Below are 14,206 nucleotides of genomic sequence, written 5' to 3' on the forward strand. Positions count from 1 at the left end.
TACTTAAAGTCACAGCTAATTAGCAAAACCACTGAGATCAGATCTTATAACTACTGCTTCTCATTCTAGCTGTTCCCCCCCCCCTTTTTTTAAATATTTTGCACTGCCTCTTCAAATCACCCTGAATAAGAGAAGGCATGTAGACAAGAACTGGGAAACCATACAAGTTTTCATTCTAAATTTTGGTGAGGAGAATGAAGCATCAAACACTGAAATTTCTTTATTATTTCAGGACTCCTTTTCCAATAATAGATGCTTACAGTAATTTTTACCAGATAGATCATCACAACTTGCTCCAGTCTTATGGTGTCTAATCACAGTGCCCGAGATAAATTAAAGAGCTCCTAAGATTTTCAAAGGGAATTTTAAATGTGCAACTTAAAACAAGAACATTAAGAAATATAAAGGTCTACTAATCAAAAAGTGTGCATTTTCTTTCACTAATATGACAGCTTCACACAAACATTGTATGCCCATTTTATGGGCAACATTTTACGCCCACACTCTTAAAATCCATTCTAGTAACTAAAAAAGCAAAGTCATTTCCTCAGATGCCCTGAAGTAATTTCAGTAATACTCTACAGTTTCTAGAGTAATAGCAAAAGCGATTATCTAATCTCCAAGGCAAGTCATAACTTTGAAGAGACAAAAATATGTAAGCACTTTATCTTGCCGTCATAAGGCTCAAAACTGGAGAGCTTTTAGACTTGGGCTTCAAACCTTCTCTTGCCATCAGGAGGAGAGAAATACTGTATTTATGCTTTGTAGGGTCTAGAACCATAGAATGCAACTTTTGGTAGAACCTTATAAAACTGTAGCTAAGTTTTCAGGAAACAAGGGATAACTGAGATCTAAATTAAATTCAGATATTCGTAATGCTGACATTTACCTAAGGCATTACACAAAGAAAGAGGAACCTCAAATTCCACCAAGCCTACATACATGAAGTAGCAGCATCATTTCAAAAATCATAATTATAAAATTCATAGATAAGTCTAAGCAGAGAGAGACAGAGAGAAAGAAAATACTACATAATTTTGTTGCTACAAATAGCACTGACTTAAAGAACATGACAGATAAGATTAGCTAAACATCTTGCAGTTCTCCAAGGAACTATTGTTAAGTGAGACCCGCAGGAAAGCAATGGGAAAATGTGTTTTTGGTTGACTATTTCTAACTATATGCTTCTAGCAACCTAATTTTATTTCATTTATCACTTTACTAGGATATGATTAGTGTTTTTCTTCCATACTGGATTAAAGGTGGTGAGCAGGGAATGGTAGCAACATTATCTTATCAGGAAAGAAATCAATATTCTGTGGTTGTGTCTGACTTTAAAAACATAAAGGACTATGTAACTGAAATGACATGTATAAGGCCTCGCATAAGGAAACAAGGTAGAATACGTATTGTGATAAACTTATATAATTAAGACCAATATTTTATAAGCCTTACCTTCTTTGAAAATTCTGCTGCTTTTTGTTCACTTTCTTCAACTTTTGCCTTATTCACACAAGAATCTATTAAGATTGACCAAAAATGATTAGAAATTATTTAATTGGACCACTAGGCAAATGACAGCTGCCAGCCTATAATTCTACTATGGAGACTATCATTATTATGTCAACTGATGTTAGAGGGAAACTGATGTATACTACACATAAAACATAAACTACCAGATTTTCTTTCTTTTGTATACTACCTGAACTCAATGATGGTATTGTTGAGGCACAAAACCAAGCATCCAAGAATATATTAGACACAATCATCATCATTTAAATGTATTCCATTATTTACCAACTTTATCTATCACAGAACTCATTAAAAATATTTTGTAGCTTATTATGGGTAGAGAAGTGCCAAAGAACTATGGTTAAGATTATTAAGGCTCAAAATGACTCAAAATAAGACTAGAAGGGGAGGTACAACGTACAAAGATTTCACTTGAACAACTTTGAATCAAGGGCAGAATATATTATGTAAATAAGAAAACAAACATCAAGCTTCTCAGGTCTAATCAAACACTAAAGAATGTAAGTAACTGAAGAATCTGCTTTGGGAAGCATTCTCACTATTTATATATACAGTGTATTATATATACCAATCCCCAACCATGTTATACCTCTTTATTTACCTAAAAGAAATGAAAGCATATGTCTATACCCAGACTTGTATGTGAATGTTCATAGCAACTTTATTTATAATAGCCAAAACCTACAAAGAAAGCAAATGTCCACTAACAATAAATGTATAAACAGATTGTGGTATATACATATACTGAAATAGCATTCAGTTATAAAATCAAATGATACATGGAATACCACAACACAAATGAATCTCAAAATAATTATGCTGAATGAAAAAAAGCCAAAACAGACAGCACATGCTATATGCTTCCTTTTACATAAAATTTCAGAAAATGAAACTAGTCTATACTGAAAGAAGGCAGATCAGTGATTATCTCAGGATGCGGAGAGGTGGGGAGGCATGGGAAGAAAGACTACAAATGGGAACACAGAAATTCTAGGGGGTGACAGAGATGCTTATAATCTTGACTGTGATGATTTTAAATGTACACACAAACATCAAAATTTATCAAATTTTACACTTTAAATATGTTTTTTTTTCATATGTCAAGAATACCATTAATAAAGTTTTTTCTTCTTTGTAAATAAACAATGTGTGGCTGGAGCAAGGCAACCAAAGAACAAATTGGGAAATGGTTAGATCAAAGAGGGGTCAGATCTGTGTTGTGCCGGCAATGATTGGTAATGAGTTTGATTAAAATTTCAATGGGAAGACATTGAAGAAATTTAGGCCAGGATATGATCTGATTTATAAAAAAAAAAAAACTAGACTTACAGACCTGTGAAATCAGAAGAGACGCTATCCTCTTCAAGTTCAGGTGAGCTAGAAAATCCACAGATTTCCTAGAAGTTCTTGAAGCACCTGTTAATTTGTGTGTGTGTGTGTGTTCTAATGAAAGTTTCACAGTCTGTATTAGCTGCTCAAGACCTCTGAGCATAAAATATTAAGAGCTACACATATACTTGAGTAATCTGAATTTAGGGCCGAGGTAACTGAAGCCTAGAGAAGTTATATGAGGTCATAATGGGTTTTTAATACTGACTATGTTCTCTCAACTTATCCATTCATGTTTTCTCACCTCAGTGCTCTTGATAAAGGGGACACATTCCTAAGTACCTGGCACACAGTATACAAAACAAATATCTATCTATTTGGCTAACAAAATCAACATTTAGTGTGTATGTGACAACTATGGTCTGCAATAGATAAGCCAATTTAAACATTTGGAAATAGTCCCTTATAACTCTCAACAAATATGAAATAAACCACTGTGTTTATTAAGCTCAGGGAAAAAGATGCAGCAATGCCAGCATTCACATTAATTGTAGGTGAAAGGTACACTGGCAAAAGCTTTCTGAAAAGCATTTAGCCTTTCAAAGTTCATACACTCACTTTAGAGGAATCAATCCTAAGGAAATATTGAGAAGAAGCCAAATATTTATATTAAGAATGTTCACAGCCAATTCATTTATAATTGTAAATACCTGAAAACAATCTGTATGTATAATAAGGTCTAGTCAAGACAATTATGATATTCTACTAAATGGAATATTATATAGATATACAAAGTCAGATTTTGAAAGGTTAATATTGAAACATTCTAATAATATAATGCTCCATGAAAAATTATCATACAGAAGAGAAATGAATGGAGGGAGAGAGAGCAAGAGCTAAACAGAGATGGAGATGAAGATGGAGATAAGATGTACTGAGCTGAGAAGTAATGCTGAAATGTACTGAGCTTGAAAAGTATGATTGGTGGTTTATTTTATCAATTACATACGTCTCTAGACTGCCTTTAATAAGTGAGCATGAGTTTTACAATCAAGATAAGAATTACACATGATAAATAATAAGGAATTCATCTGAATATTACTGTGAGTCTTCCTGTGCTATGGAGTGAAGAATAGCATACAATTAGCATTCAACAGCTGTAGTTTTCTACCTTTAAAGACAAATGAGTTCATGTTTGAATCTTACCAATAGTAATTTTGATTAGGTATGAATAAAACAGCTTATCTATAAAGTCATACGGTATAGTATATTTCATAAGAGAGGCTGCCCATTGTCCTTCAGTGATTATTCCAGAAAGGGTAGCTGATTACCATCTCGGATAATATAAGGTCATTTCCTCAGCAATCCAAGCAGATGAACATGATCATCTCAAATTCCTTCCCAGATCTAAGGTCTATGAAAATATAAACTGATCTACTTTCATAGAATTAAAATGGATACATGTATACGTATGGCTGAGTCTCATTGCTATTTGCCTGAAACTATCACAATATTGTTAATTGGCTATATCCCAATACAAAATAAAAGTTTTTGTTTTTGTTTTTTTAAAGAAAAAAGGTCTTAAGTTACTAAATTAGCCTGTATTTCTTTTTCTAGGACCTGAACACTACCATGGCATTACTAATCAGACCCTACTGTATACATGATTTACACAGAGCCACAAAGCTATCAGCATAACCTTAACGGATTTGAGTCACGTTTCTAAAAAGCAAGGCACTGACCCCTAATATAATGTCTGTTGGTGCAGCACTGATTTTAAACTCAATTCAAGAGTGCTGAAACTTAACAAACAGATTAGGATTTCCAATCACACAGACAGAACTCTCATGATCATCATAATTAATAGTTAGAGCAAATGAGTACCCATGGATACAATGACCTACCATATTAAAAGAGGAAGTTTAGTGAGAGAGCTACACTTGAAAAGTGTCTATTATAACCACAATCAAAAGACACTGAGGATTATGTTACATACCTATCAGATGAGTAAAATCAATGTCTAATCTTTGTCTATACTTGAAATCTGGATCCATTCCACTGCAGTGCAGCACTATCTGTGAAACACACTCCTCAATTATTTTGTAATACTGCGGCCTGCAAAAGAGAGGAAGTGTTCTTGAATGCCTTTTCTACCCAGACAAATCTATTTTAAGAAATGATTCTGCATGATAAAGAAAACTAAGTGATTTTCTAGAAGGTTAAAAACTCTTCCTAGCCATTACTCTCTCTCAGGAAAAACATGCCTAAGCTTAAAGGTAGGCTGGACATTACAATGCAAAACCCACTGTGATATAATCAACTGTTAATACCTTGACTTAATACTCTAGCTTGCAGGGATTTATGCTTGTGTTCAAAAATACTTATCAACCTTATATACTTACTTAAGCTATTATTCCTGAAATTAATAAAAACAAATGACTTTTTAGTCCTACATCTATGGGTAAAGAAATTGTTCTAGGCCTCTCCAAGTTCTCAATTTCAATAAGGGATGAGTATCTTGGCATTACATGGCAAATGATGTCTTGAATTTACTGCCACACTGTTACTCAAGATAGCTATAACAGCTTTTACAAAACTGGACTGGGCCACTTATGTTACAGACTATACCAAAGATCTATTTATACACATATTTTAAAAGATTTATTTTATAGAAGCATACACACTAAATATGCATGGCTATAGCTTCAATTTGTTCAAAGTGTCAAAGGTTCTAAAACATTTCCTAACTCTATAATCTATCAAGGTAATTATGGCCTTAAAAATGACCACTTACATACTTCAAAAATTTTTAAAAAGTACATTTTGCATTAAAATTTGGGGAAATTTTAGCATTTACCAGCAGCTAATAAATTCAGAGAAAAATCATAAGGAAATATCAGTATGGACAAATTGTAACATAAACATCCTTAACATTAGTGTGCTGATAACTAGTCAAACTACTAAAAGTTTGCAAACAAATCCAAACATATTCTAATTGCACTTATGTCTTTTGTCATGGGGTTGGTCGCAAGGATGAGAAGAAACAGTAGTATATATTACACATCTGAGGCTTTTTCAAGTCATCAAAAGATCTATGGTAAATAATATCAGATTGTAATCAATCAGGTCAAAGACTCTCTGGATAAACAAGGAAAACACAATAATTCTCTTTAAGTCAAAGTATCCATCAGTAGAATAAAAGTACTAGTGACTCATCTTCCTCACATGGATGTTCCCAAGATGAAAAAAGTATCATATTAGAACAATTTCTCATTCATTCAAAGTTACTGAGAAATGGACACAAATTATTTCCCCAGGTAACTGTGTACCCATGGGCACTGTACCCCTTTACTTACCACCACTTATTTGAGAAAACAACAATCATTTTACGTTGCATTACTATCTTTCCTGCTTAAAAAAAGAATAGCATATAATATTTTAAACATTTTTCTAGTCTCTGTAACATCATGATGCCTGCCCATCAGTTATTGCACTGGTCTGAACTATAACAGAACTGTAATTGTACTCTATGGGCTTTAGATCTGTCATTTTGGTTGTGACTGTACCCGACCCCATGGTACGTTCCCTTGCCTTTTAATGAAGCAAGGTTTGAGAAATCAGAGAGATCAAGTTTGCTAGAATTTCACACATATCAGAGTATAAGGAACAACTATTAGTCTCTTGAACAATTAAATGTAAGATCATGAGATCATTGTCACCAGTTTATTGATAATTTCAGTCACTCAGAAATCTTTCTCTGGTTTTCAGATATATTCCCAGAACTGGACTCTGAAATTTATGACTTCATATGGATTACTATTATATTCATTTATTTAGAAGAATTACATTATTGTGTATAAATCTAAAATATTAATATTACTATTTTCTTAGATAAGTTCATATCTATTACTAGATAAATACTATACAAGAGGAATAACAATAGTCTTACTTATCAAATGTACAAGAACTTAAAAACTCTACCATAGACTATTTGAAGGTTACTCTGTGCTACAAAAATTTTTATTACAGGGTCAGTAAAATCTGTTAGGTTTATTGCTACTTAAATGGCATACATCATTTTTATAAGCAGATTCTTCTGGCCCAATGAAAATTTAATTAACATATTTTTTTAAAATGTTATCTAAAGTCATCAAATTCTTATACTCTACGTCTGTATATACATATACTGTCTACTTCTCACTACATTGCTAATTTTCCTTTAATATCTAATTCAAATTACATAAGTCGTACTTTAAGAACAGCCTCTTACCTGATATAATAGTCATTTCTGATGAGCAAAAAATGTTGTAGAATGGATAATAAATAATTTTCAGCAGCAGTGTCCTTCAACATATTATACAGAAGATGGTATACTTCATTCATATCAGTGGAAAGTGAGTAAAGGAATAAAATGCTGATTCACTTTCATTCATAACAAAAGCAGCTTCATTTTTTAAAACATTAAGAGATAATTTTGTTTCCATTACTGTTTCTAAACTTTCAAATCTATGATGCAGTATTTAAACATTTGCATAAAGAAATTTAATCTATGGATCACTTTAACTTTTTAACCAGAAAAACAGACTTAAACATTTAGCCATTAAAGACTTAAATGATCAATTATTCATTCTATTTTGAATTACAGCTTACAGTTGGTACCACTGGAATAGCAAATGCCACTAATGAAAATGATTTTTTCCTAACCTTCCTATGTTTATAATGGAGCACCTATATTATTCATACAAGCTACTCCTCCTTCTTTTTCACTGCCACACAAGATAGTAACGCAAAGGAGCACTGTGTGGACAGCTGAAAGTTCATAAAAATCAGTTTTATACAGATGAACCACTACATATGAAATCATTACAATTTGCATTCATTTGTATTTCCTTTGTGCTAAAAGAGGGAGGTTAAAGACAAAGATGACACCACCCTTATGGCAGAAAGTGAAGAGGAACTAAAAAGCCTCTTGATGAAGGTGAAAGTGGAGAGTGAAAAAGTTGGCTTAAAGCTCAACATTCAGAAAACTAAGATCATGGCATCTGGTCCCATCACTTCATGGGAAATAGATGGGGAAACAGTGGAAACAGTGTCAGACTTTATTTTTGGGGGCTCCAAAATCACTGCAGATGGTGACTATAGCCACGAAATTAAAAGACGCTTACTCCTTGGAAGAAAAGTTATGACCAACCTAGATAGCATATTGAAAAGCAGAGACATTACTTTGCCAACAAAGGTCCAGATGTATGGATGTGAGAGTTGGACTGTGAAGAAAGCTGAGGGCCGAAGACTTGATGCTTTTGAACTGCGGTGTTGGAGAAGACTCCTGAGAGTCCCTTGGACTACAAGGAGATCCAACCAGTCCATTCTGAAGAAGATCAGCCCTGGGTGTTCTTTGGAAGGAACGATGCTAAAGATGAAACTCCAGGACTTTGGCCACCTCATACGAAGAGTTGACTCATTGGAAAAGACTCTGATGCTGGGAGGGATTGGGGGCAGGAGGAGAAGGGGACAACAGAGGATGAGATGGCTGGATGGCATCACCGACTTGATGGACATGAGTTTGAGTGAACTCCGGGAGTTGGTGATGGACAGGGAGGCATGGCGTGCTGAGATTCATGGGGTCGCAAAGAGTCGGACATGACTGAGCGACTGAACTGAACTGAACTGAAAGACAAAGAAGCCTGAAACATTTTTCTTATGATGTAAAAAGAGTAGCAAAGTTTAAATGCTTTTATTAAACTATAAAACAGATTTCAAATATGGATTCACTTTTATAAGAAAAGCAAGGACCTAGAAAATCAATGTAAAATAAAAGTAGAAGAGGAGATGTAATCCAGTATCTTAAAAATAACCTGAACTGTCAACATTTTCTCTGAAGTAGAATTAAGTATATGATGGATTACTTCTTACACCTCATCTAAGAGTCTTGTGCTAAAGTCTCATAAGCTCCTTTCAATGGCTATGAAATAGATCCAAAGAACAGATTTATGGTGAAGAAAAATTTATACAAAGCAAGATATTTATTGATATAAAACACATTTAATATTATGGAAACTGCTGTAAACTAGAGTCACTGATAAAGGATAAGAAATTACTGGAAATTATCTCTCAATAACAAAATTGTTACTCACTGCATTTATCCAGTACTCAAATGTAAGACACTTTGGTAAGAACATTGGAGGAAAAAGTTGAAATACTTCTGCCCTCCATTTCATAGGGACACAGAAGTGAACGTAAATAAGACAGATACAGGCAAAGTACTACAGGGCAAAGAAGATGACTGGAGAAGCCATTATAGAGAGAAATGCAGCTCAGAGGGCTTTTTGGTTCTGATGTATTTCCCCATTTTCCCAGAACCCATAGGTAAGAAATTTAGTGTATGTGAAACAAATGGCCAGCAATGCTATGACAATCATCTTTTATATCAAAAATCATTTTGTATAAAACCGTTGCCACAAAAAGGTTATATGCTAGTTGCATTTGACTTAAATGCTTCCACTCTAGCAGCTTTGTTCTAGTCAGACCCTATCACATTTAAACTGTTTTTCCCCACTTAGGCACCCAAATATTTAGAATGAGAAAAAGACATTTATTTGAACTGAATGATATCTCTAAATCACTGGAATACCATTTAATAAACTGAAACTGTATATTACCTATAGTCACATATGAACTCACTGAACTTTTCCCCAAAAATCCTTATCCACAAGGAATATTACCTTAGGCTCCTGTCTATTCAAGACCATTGAACAGAGTATACCTATAATGCTGCAAGCCATTGTGTGTATTTCAGTGTACTCTGGGTAAATCATCAGGAGAGTCTGACAATTCTTCAACAGGAATCTCAAGAACAGCATCATAGTGAGGTTCTAATATAAATAAATGGATATAGATTGGGCTGGCAGACAAGAATTCTAATAATGGTTCACAAAATCACCCACAAATCCCTTTTTCACAGTACATGCAAAACGATTTTTCTGGTTTGTCAAAAGGATATTCCATTTCTGCGCGAATGTCATTGAGACGGTGTGATAATTCAGTTAGGTCGTCCTCTTTGTTCTCATCAAATACTTTCAACTGAATATCAAGTTCATCATTCTCTTTTTCTTTCAAATCCTAATATATAAACAGAAAACTTAACAGCCGAATAACAGTTTGACAACACCATACTTTGGAAATAAAGCCCTGATACTATTATTTATTTGCATATGCAGAAGCAATTTCAAATATTGACCCAGGCACTTGGTTTCCTGTAAGAAAGTAAATGTACTCTGTTTTTCTATTTAAAAATGAAAAAAACCTCATTGCATTCACTGAATTTTCTTTTCATACCCCAGATTTTGACGATTCACATTAAAAAATTAATGATCACTTTTACAATGGAAAAAAACTAATTGCTAACAACCCAAATTAAATGCTGTTGTTTTGACTAAACACACTAATCAAAGATTGCAAAAGAACTCATGCAGCTAGAACATTCACATATGCCTCTGGCAAAAAATGCAAATATAGATCAATTGTACTAATGAAGAACAAATGCAAGGATATATTCAAGCACAACAGTACCAAGTATGGCGTGAAAAGTTGTATAAACAAATTTATTTTCAATGATATTTTGTGATTTTAAAGCAAAAAGGCATCAGGATTTTTTAATCAAGATGCACAACTAGCCTCCTCCCCCACCTTTTATTTTTGCTTAGCTGAATCACAAAATACCAACTTGGGCATCAAAGATTTGTTTTTGTAATACATTATAAGCACATGTGTTACAAACCCCTGATAATTCAAAATCATAGTATAAACAAAATCTTTGGGAGCATGCCATGCTGGAGATTCGGAGAAGGCAATGGCACCCCACTCCAGTACTCTTGCCTGGAAAATCCCATGGACGGAAGGAGCCTGGTAGGCTGCATTCCATGGGGTCGCTAAGAGTCGGACACGACTGAGCGACTTCTCTTTCACTTTTCACTTTCATGCATTGGAGAAGAAAATGGCCACCCACTCCAGTGTTCTTGCCTGGAGAATCCCAGGGACGGGGGAGCCTGGTGGGCTGCCATCTACGGGGTCGCACAGAATCAGACACAACTGAAGTGACTTAGCATAGCATAGCATGCTGGAGATTGTTGGGCTTAATATATATCACCTGGAATATCTTTTAATATGTATCCTTTAAGTTTCCGCTTTCAAAACCCAAATTGATAATCACTGTGGATACTCAAGGGTGTTACAGAGAGACTAGGATGTTCAGATCTGAGCTTGAACTCTAAAAGGAAATGCAAGCATGGTGTACTTCAAATTCGGTTGATAAAACAAACTCAGATGCATTTTTTTTTGTTTCTGTTTTTATTCACTAAGGACAATTATAAATGAAGATGTAATGGCTATTACTGAAACCAAAGACAAACTTATACAATTTCTAGATGTTTTCTTCCTAACATTCACATACATAAGAATTTCCTGAAAATTTACCTACAAAGCATATGAAAGTATTAATATGTTTTAATATAAAATACATAACAAATACATGCATTTAAGTTTAGTTTCCTCTTTAGTAATAATTTGTTTTAGGTCTAACTTTTCACTTTGAAGGGGAATGAAGAATTTATTGGAATGTAAAGTTACCTAACATTGATGAGTTACATTATCAAGTGATTTCTGAACTCAATTCAGAAAAGAGCAGAAACAAGACACATCCAATGAAGAAAAAACCATTTTTATAATACATAATTTTTCCTTATTCTTATGTCATAATATATTCCTTCTTAGATGTTCACTATCAAATTTTAACACATTCAAATATGTTTGAATAGAAAAAACAAGTTATATACTGTCATTTAATAAGCCTCAGAAATTTACAAAAACATGGAATCAACCTGTATGATCTAAATACTTTCATTAAAAATAACTGGTTAAATGTTTATTTCCATTTTTAATTAGGATAATACATTATTTATATAGTATATATAGTATGTGAATATATATAGCACAATATAAAATATAGATATACATAAATGAAATATCTCATAAATATTGTTTGTTAACAATGTACCATTAAAACACATATGCATATCTACATACACATACATATATAGAAAACTTCCTTTCATTCAAATGTCAAACCTTGTAAGGTATATTCAAAAATTCTTGATTAAATAAATATTTAATGAATTAATAAATTTTTTATACAGCACAAGTGTGACAGATACCTTATTGGAATATTGGAAATGTATCACTGACGTTTTATATTTTAAATGAAGAATGACATAAAATTGCTGAATTACACTGTTAATTATGTGAAATACTGTAAATATGTTTCAGATATTTTTTGAACAGATTTGCAGTACAGATACAGAACATTATCAGCAGTTTCTCTAAAATAGATAGTTACGTCTCTATAATATGGTGTACTTCAAAGGAAATCAAAGTCCATTACCAGTATATGACTGATTACCAGTCAAGCAATCAAAATTGAGTCTTCAAAGGAATAAGAAAAGGTTTATTGGTCTTCTAAAAGAGGTTAAGAATGCCGGCTGCCTACAAACACAATTTCTTACTGTCTTGTTCCTTCACATACCTGATTTATCTAGTATTTTCTTAATTCATTTAACTAAATAAAATGGCAGATGGAGAAAACTTCACAAGAAATCAATGTAAGTTAACTACAGAGCAAATACTATTTTAAAAATCACTATGCAGTGTTTAACAACTCATTTGTCCCAAATTACTAAAGCAAATTTATGAAAAGTGAATTTTCCATGTAAGTGAAATATAAATTCTCTAAACACCACAATGTATCTATAGAGACAGGGAAAATTTTGAAAATAAATTTCTAACATAATTTAATTAAAATAATTGTCATTGTCTTGATGATTCTAATGATTATATGAAACAACATATTATTCTACTACAATGATGGTCTCTGGGATTATTGAAATGTTAAGAACTATTTTTTCCCTAGCATTTAATGATTCCAGATAGGTATTACTTTTGATGCATGTGCCAACAATTTATATTACCCCTAGTCACATCTAATTTGCTACTTTGAAGATGATATATTCTAGAAAATTAGAAAGTTCATCCTGTTACACAGTGTATAAAAGAAGAGAAAACAGGATACAAATAAGGATATTAAAGACTCATCTTTGAATATATTACTAGGTTTCGGTGCATGTGTAAAAGCTGTTTAAGGTTATTATAAATTCTACTGGTTGAAATGTAAATATTTAGTACATTAGATAGATAATAGTTGACATGCTAGGGACATCTAGTATAAATTAAAGCATGCCCATTCTGAGTTTTCCTCTGAATTTTGGTAATGAAACTACAAGGACAACATCAAAATGGGTCTACCTGCCTAGATTCTGATTCTCATATTGTGTATCAGAAATACCTGGGAAGGATTATTTTTTCCAAACAAACATCTCTGCCCCACCTCTGATAAGACTGCAATAGGCTCTTTAGGGGGACAATCTGCCTGCAATGCAGGAGACACTGGTTTGATTCCTGGGTTGGGAAGATCCCCTGGAGAAGGGATAGGCTACCCATTTCAATATTCTTGGGTTTCCCTGGTAACTCAGATGATTAAAGAATCTGCCTGCAATGCAGGAGATCTGGGTTCAATCATTGGATTGGGAAGATCCCCTGGATGAGGGCATGGCAACCCACTCTAGTATTCTTGCCTGGAGTGTTCCCATGGACAGAGGAGCCTGGCAGGCTACAATCCATGGGGTCAAAAAGAGTCCCGACTTTTTGACATGACTGAGCAACTAAGCACAGCACAACTCAATTTCTTGAAATCAGAAAAGTACTTAGCCATATTTCACTTTATTGTCATAGATAGAAAAAAACATTGAGAATCTTTGTAGGTTCTATTCCAAAATTTGAGTAGGCAGATACAGGACACTTCTTTTGCTGAGGAATCACTGAGACCTAAGAATTAGGACATACTGAAGAGATATGGTAGTTAAATAAAAATCTAACTGGAAGCATGTTTAGAAGTACAGGGTACCTACCACAATATATAGCAGCTATAGGGCCAATAGAAAAGTGCAGCTAAGAAACACTGATACAAAACCTTAGCTGTCAATGTAACCAAATGAAAAATACCATGAGACCAGTGAATAGCAGAGATGAGTACATCCTGACAAAAGTGCAAAACATAAGAACAAGAGCTATTATGTACACTTTCTGAAAAGATGAAGACTTAAATAAATTGAGAGTCACCATTTTCTTGACCAGCCATTCAGTAGTATAAAGTAGAAAATGAATGTTCAATTATAAACATAGGGAAATGAAAGCTGGAAGACTAACAACAACAACAAGGGCAGAAAAACACCACATA

At 33.5% G+C, this 14,206-nt stretch overlaps 1 protein-coding gene across 4 annotated transcripts in view; it reads right to left on the bottom strand.

Annotated features, from left to right (window-relative positions):
• Positions 1-14,206, bottom strand: part of DIAPH2 (diaphanous related formin 2) — a 982,036-nt gene that overhangs the window by 668,738 nt on the left and 299,092 nt on the right. For all 4 annotated transcript variants that reach the window (XM_027534395.1, XM_027534394.1, XM_027534393.1 and 1 more), the window contains 4 exons: positions 9,863-9,981; positions 7,133-7,249; positions 4,859-4,977; positions 1,456-1,520 (listed from right to left, as the gene is read on the bottom strand). In XM_027534395.1, coding sequence (XP_027390196.1) covers positions 1,456-1,520; positions 4,859-4,977; positions 7,133-7,249; positions 9,863-9,981 — 420 coding nt within the window. The remainder of the gene's footprint in view (positions 1-1,455; positions 1,521-4,858; positions 4,978-7,132; positions 7,250-9,862; positions 9,982-14,206) is intronic.

Source organism: Bos indicus x Bos taurus, chromosome X (genome assembly GCF_003369695.1).
Source record: "Bos indicus x Bos taurus breed Angus x Brahman F1 hybrid chromosome X, Bos_hybrid_MaternalHap_v2.0, whole genome shotgun sequence".
NCBI classification, from domain to species: Eukaryota; Metazoa; Chordata; class Mammalia; order Artiodactyla; family Bovidae; genus Bos; species Bos indicus x Bos taurus.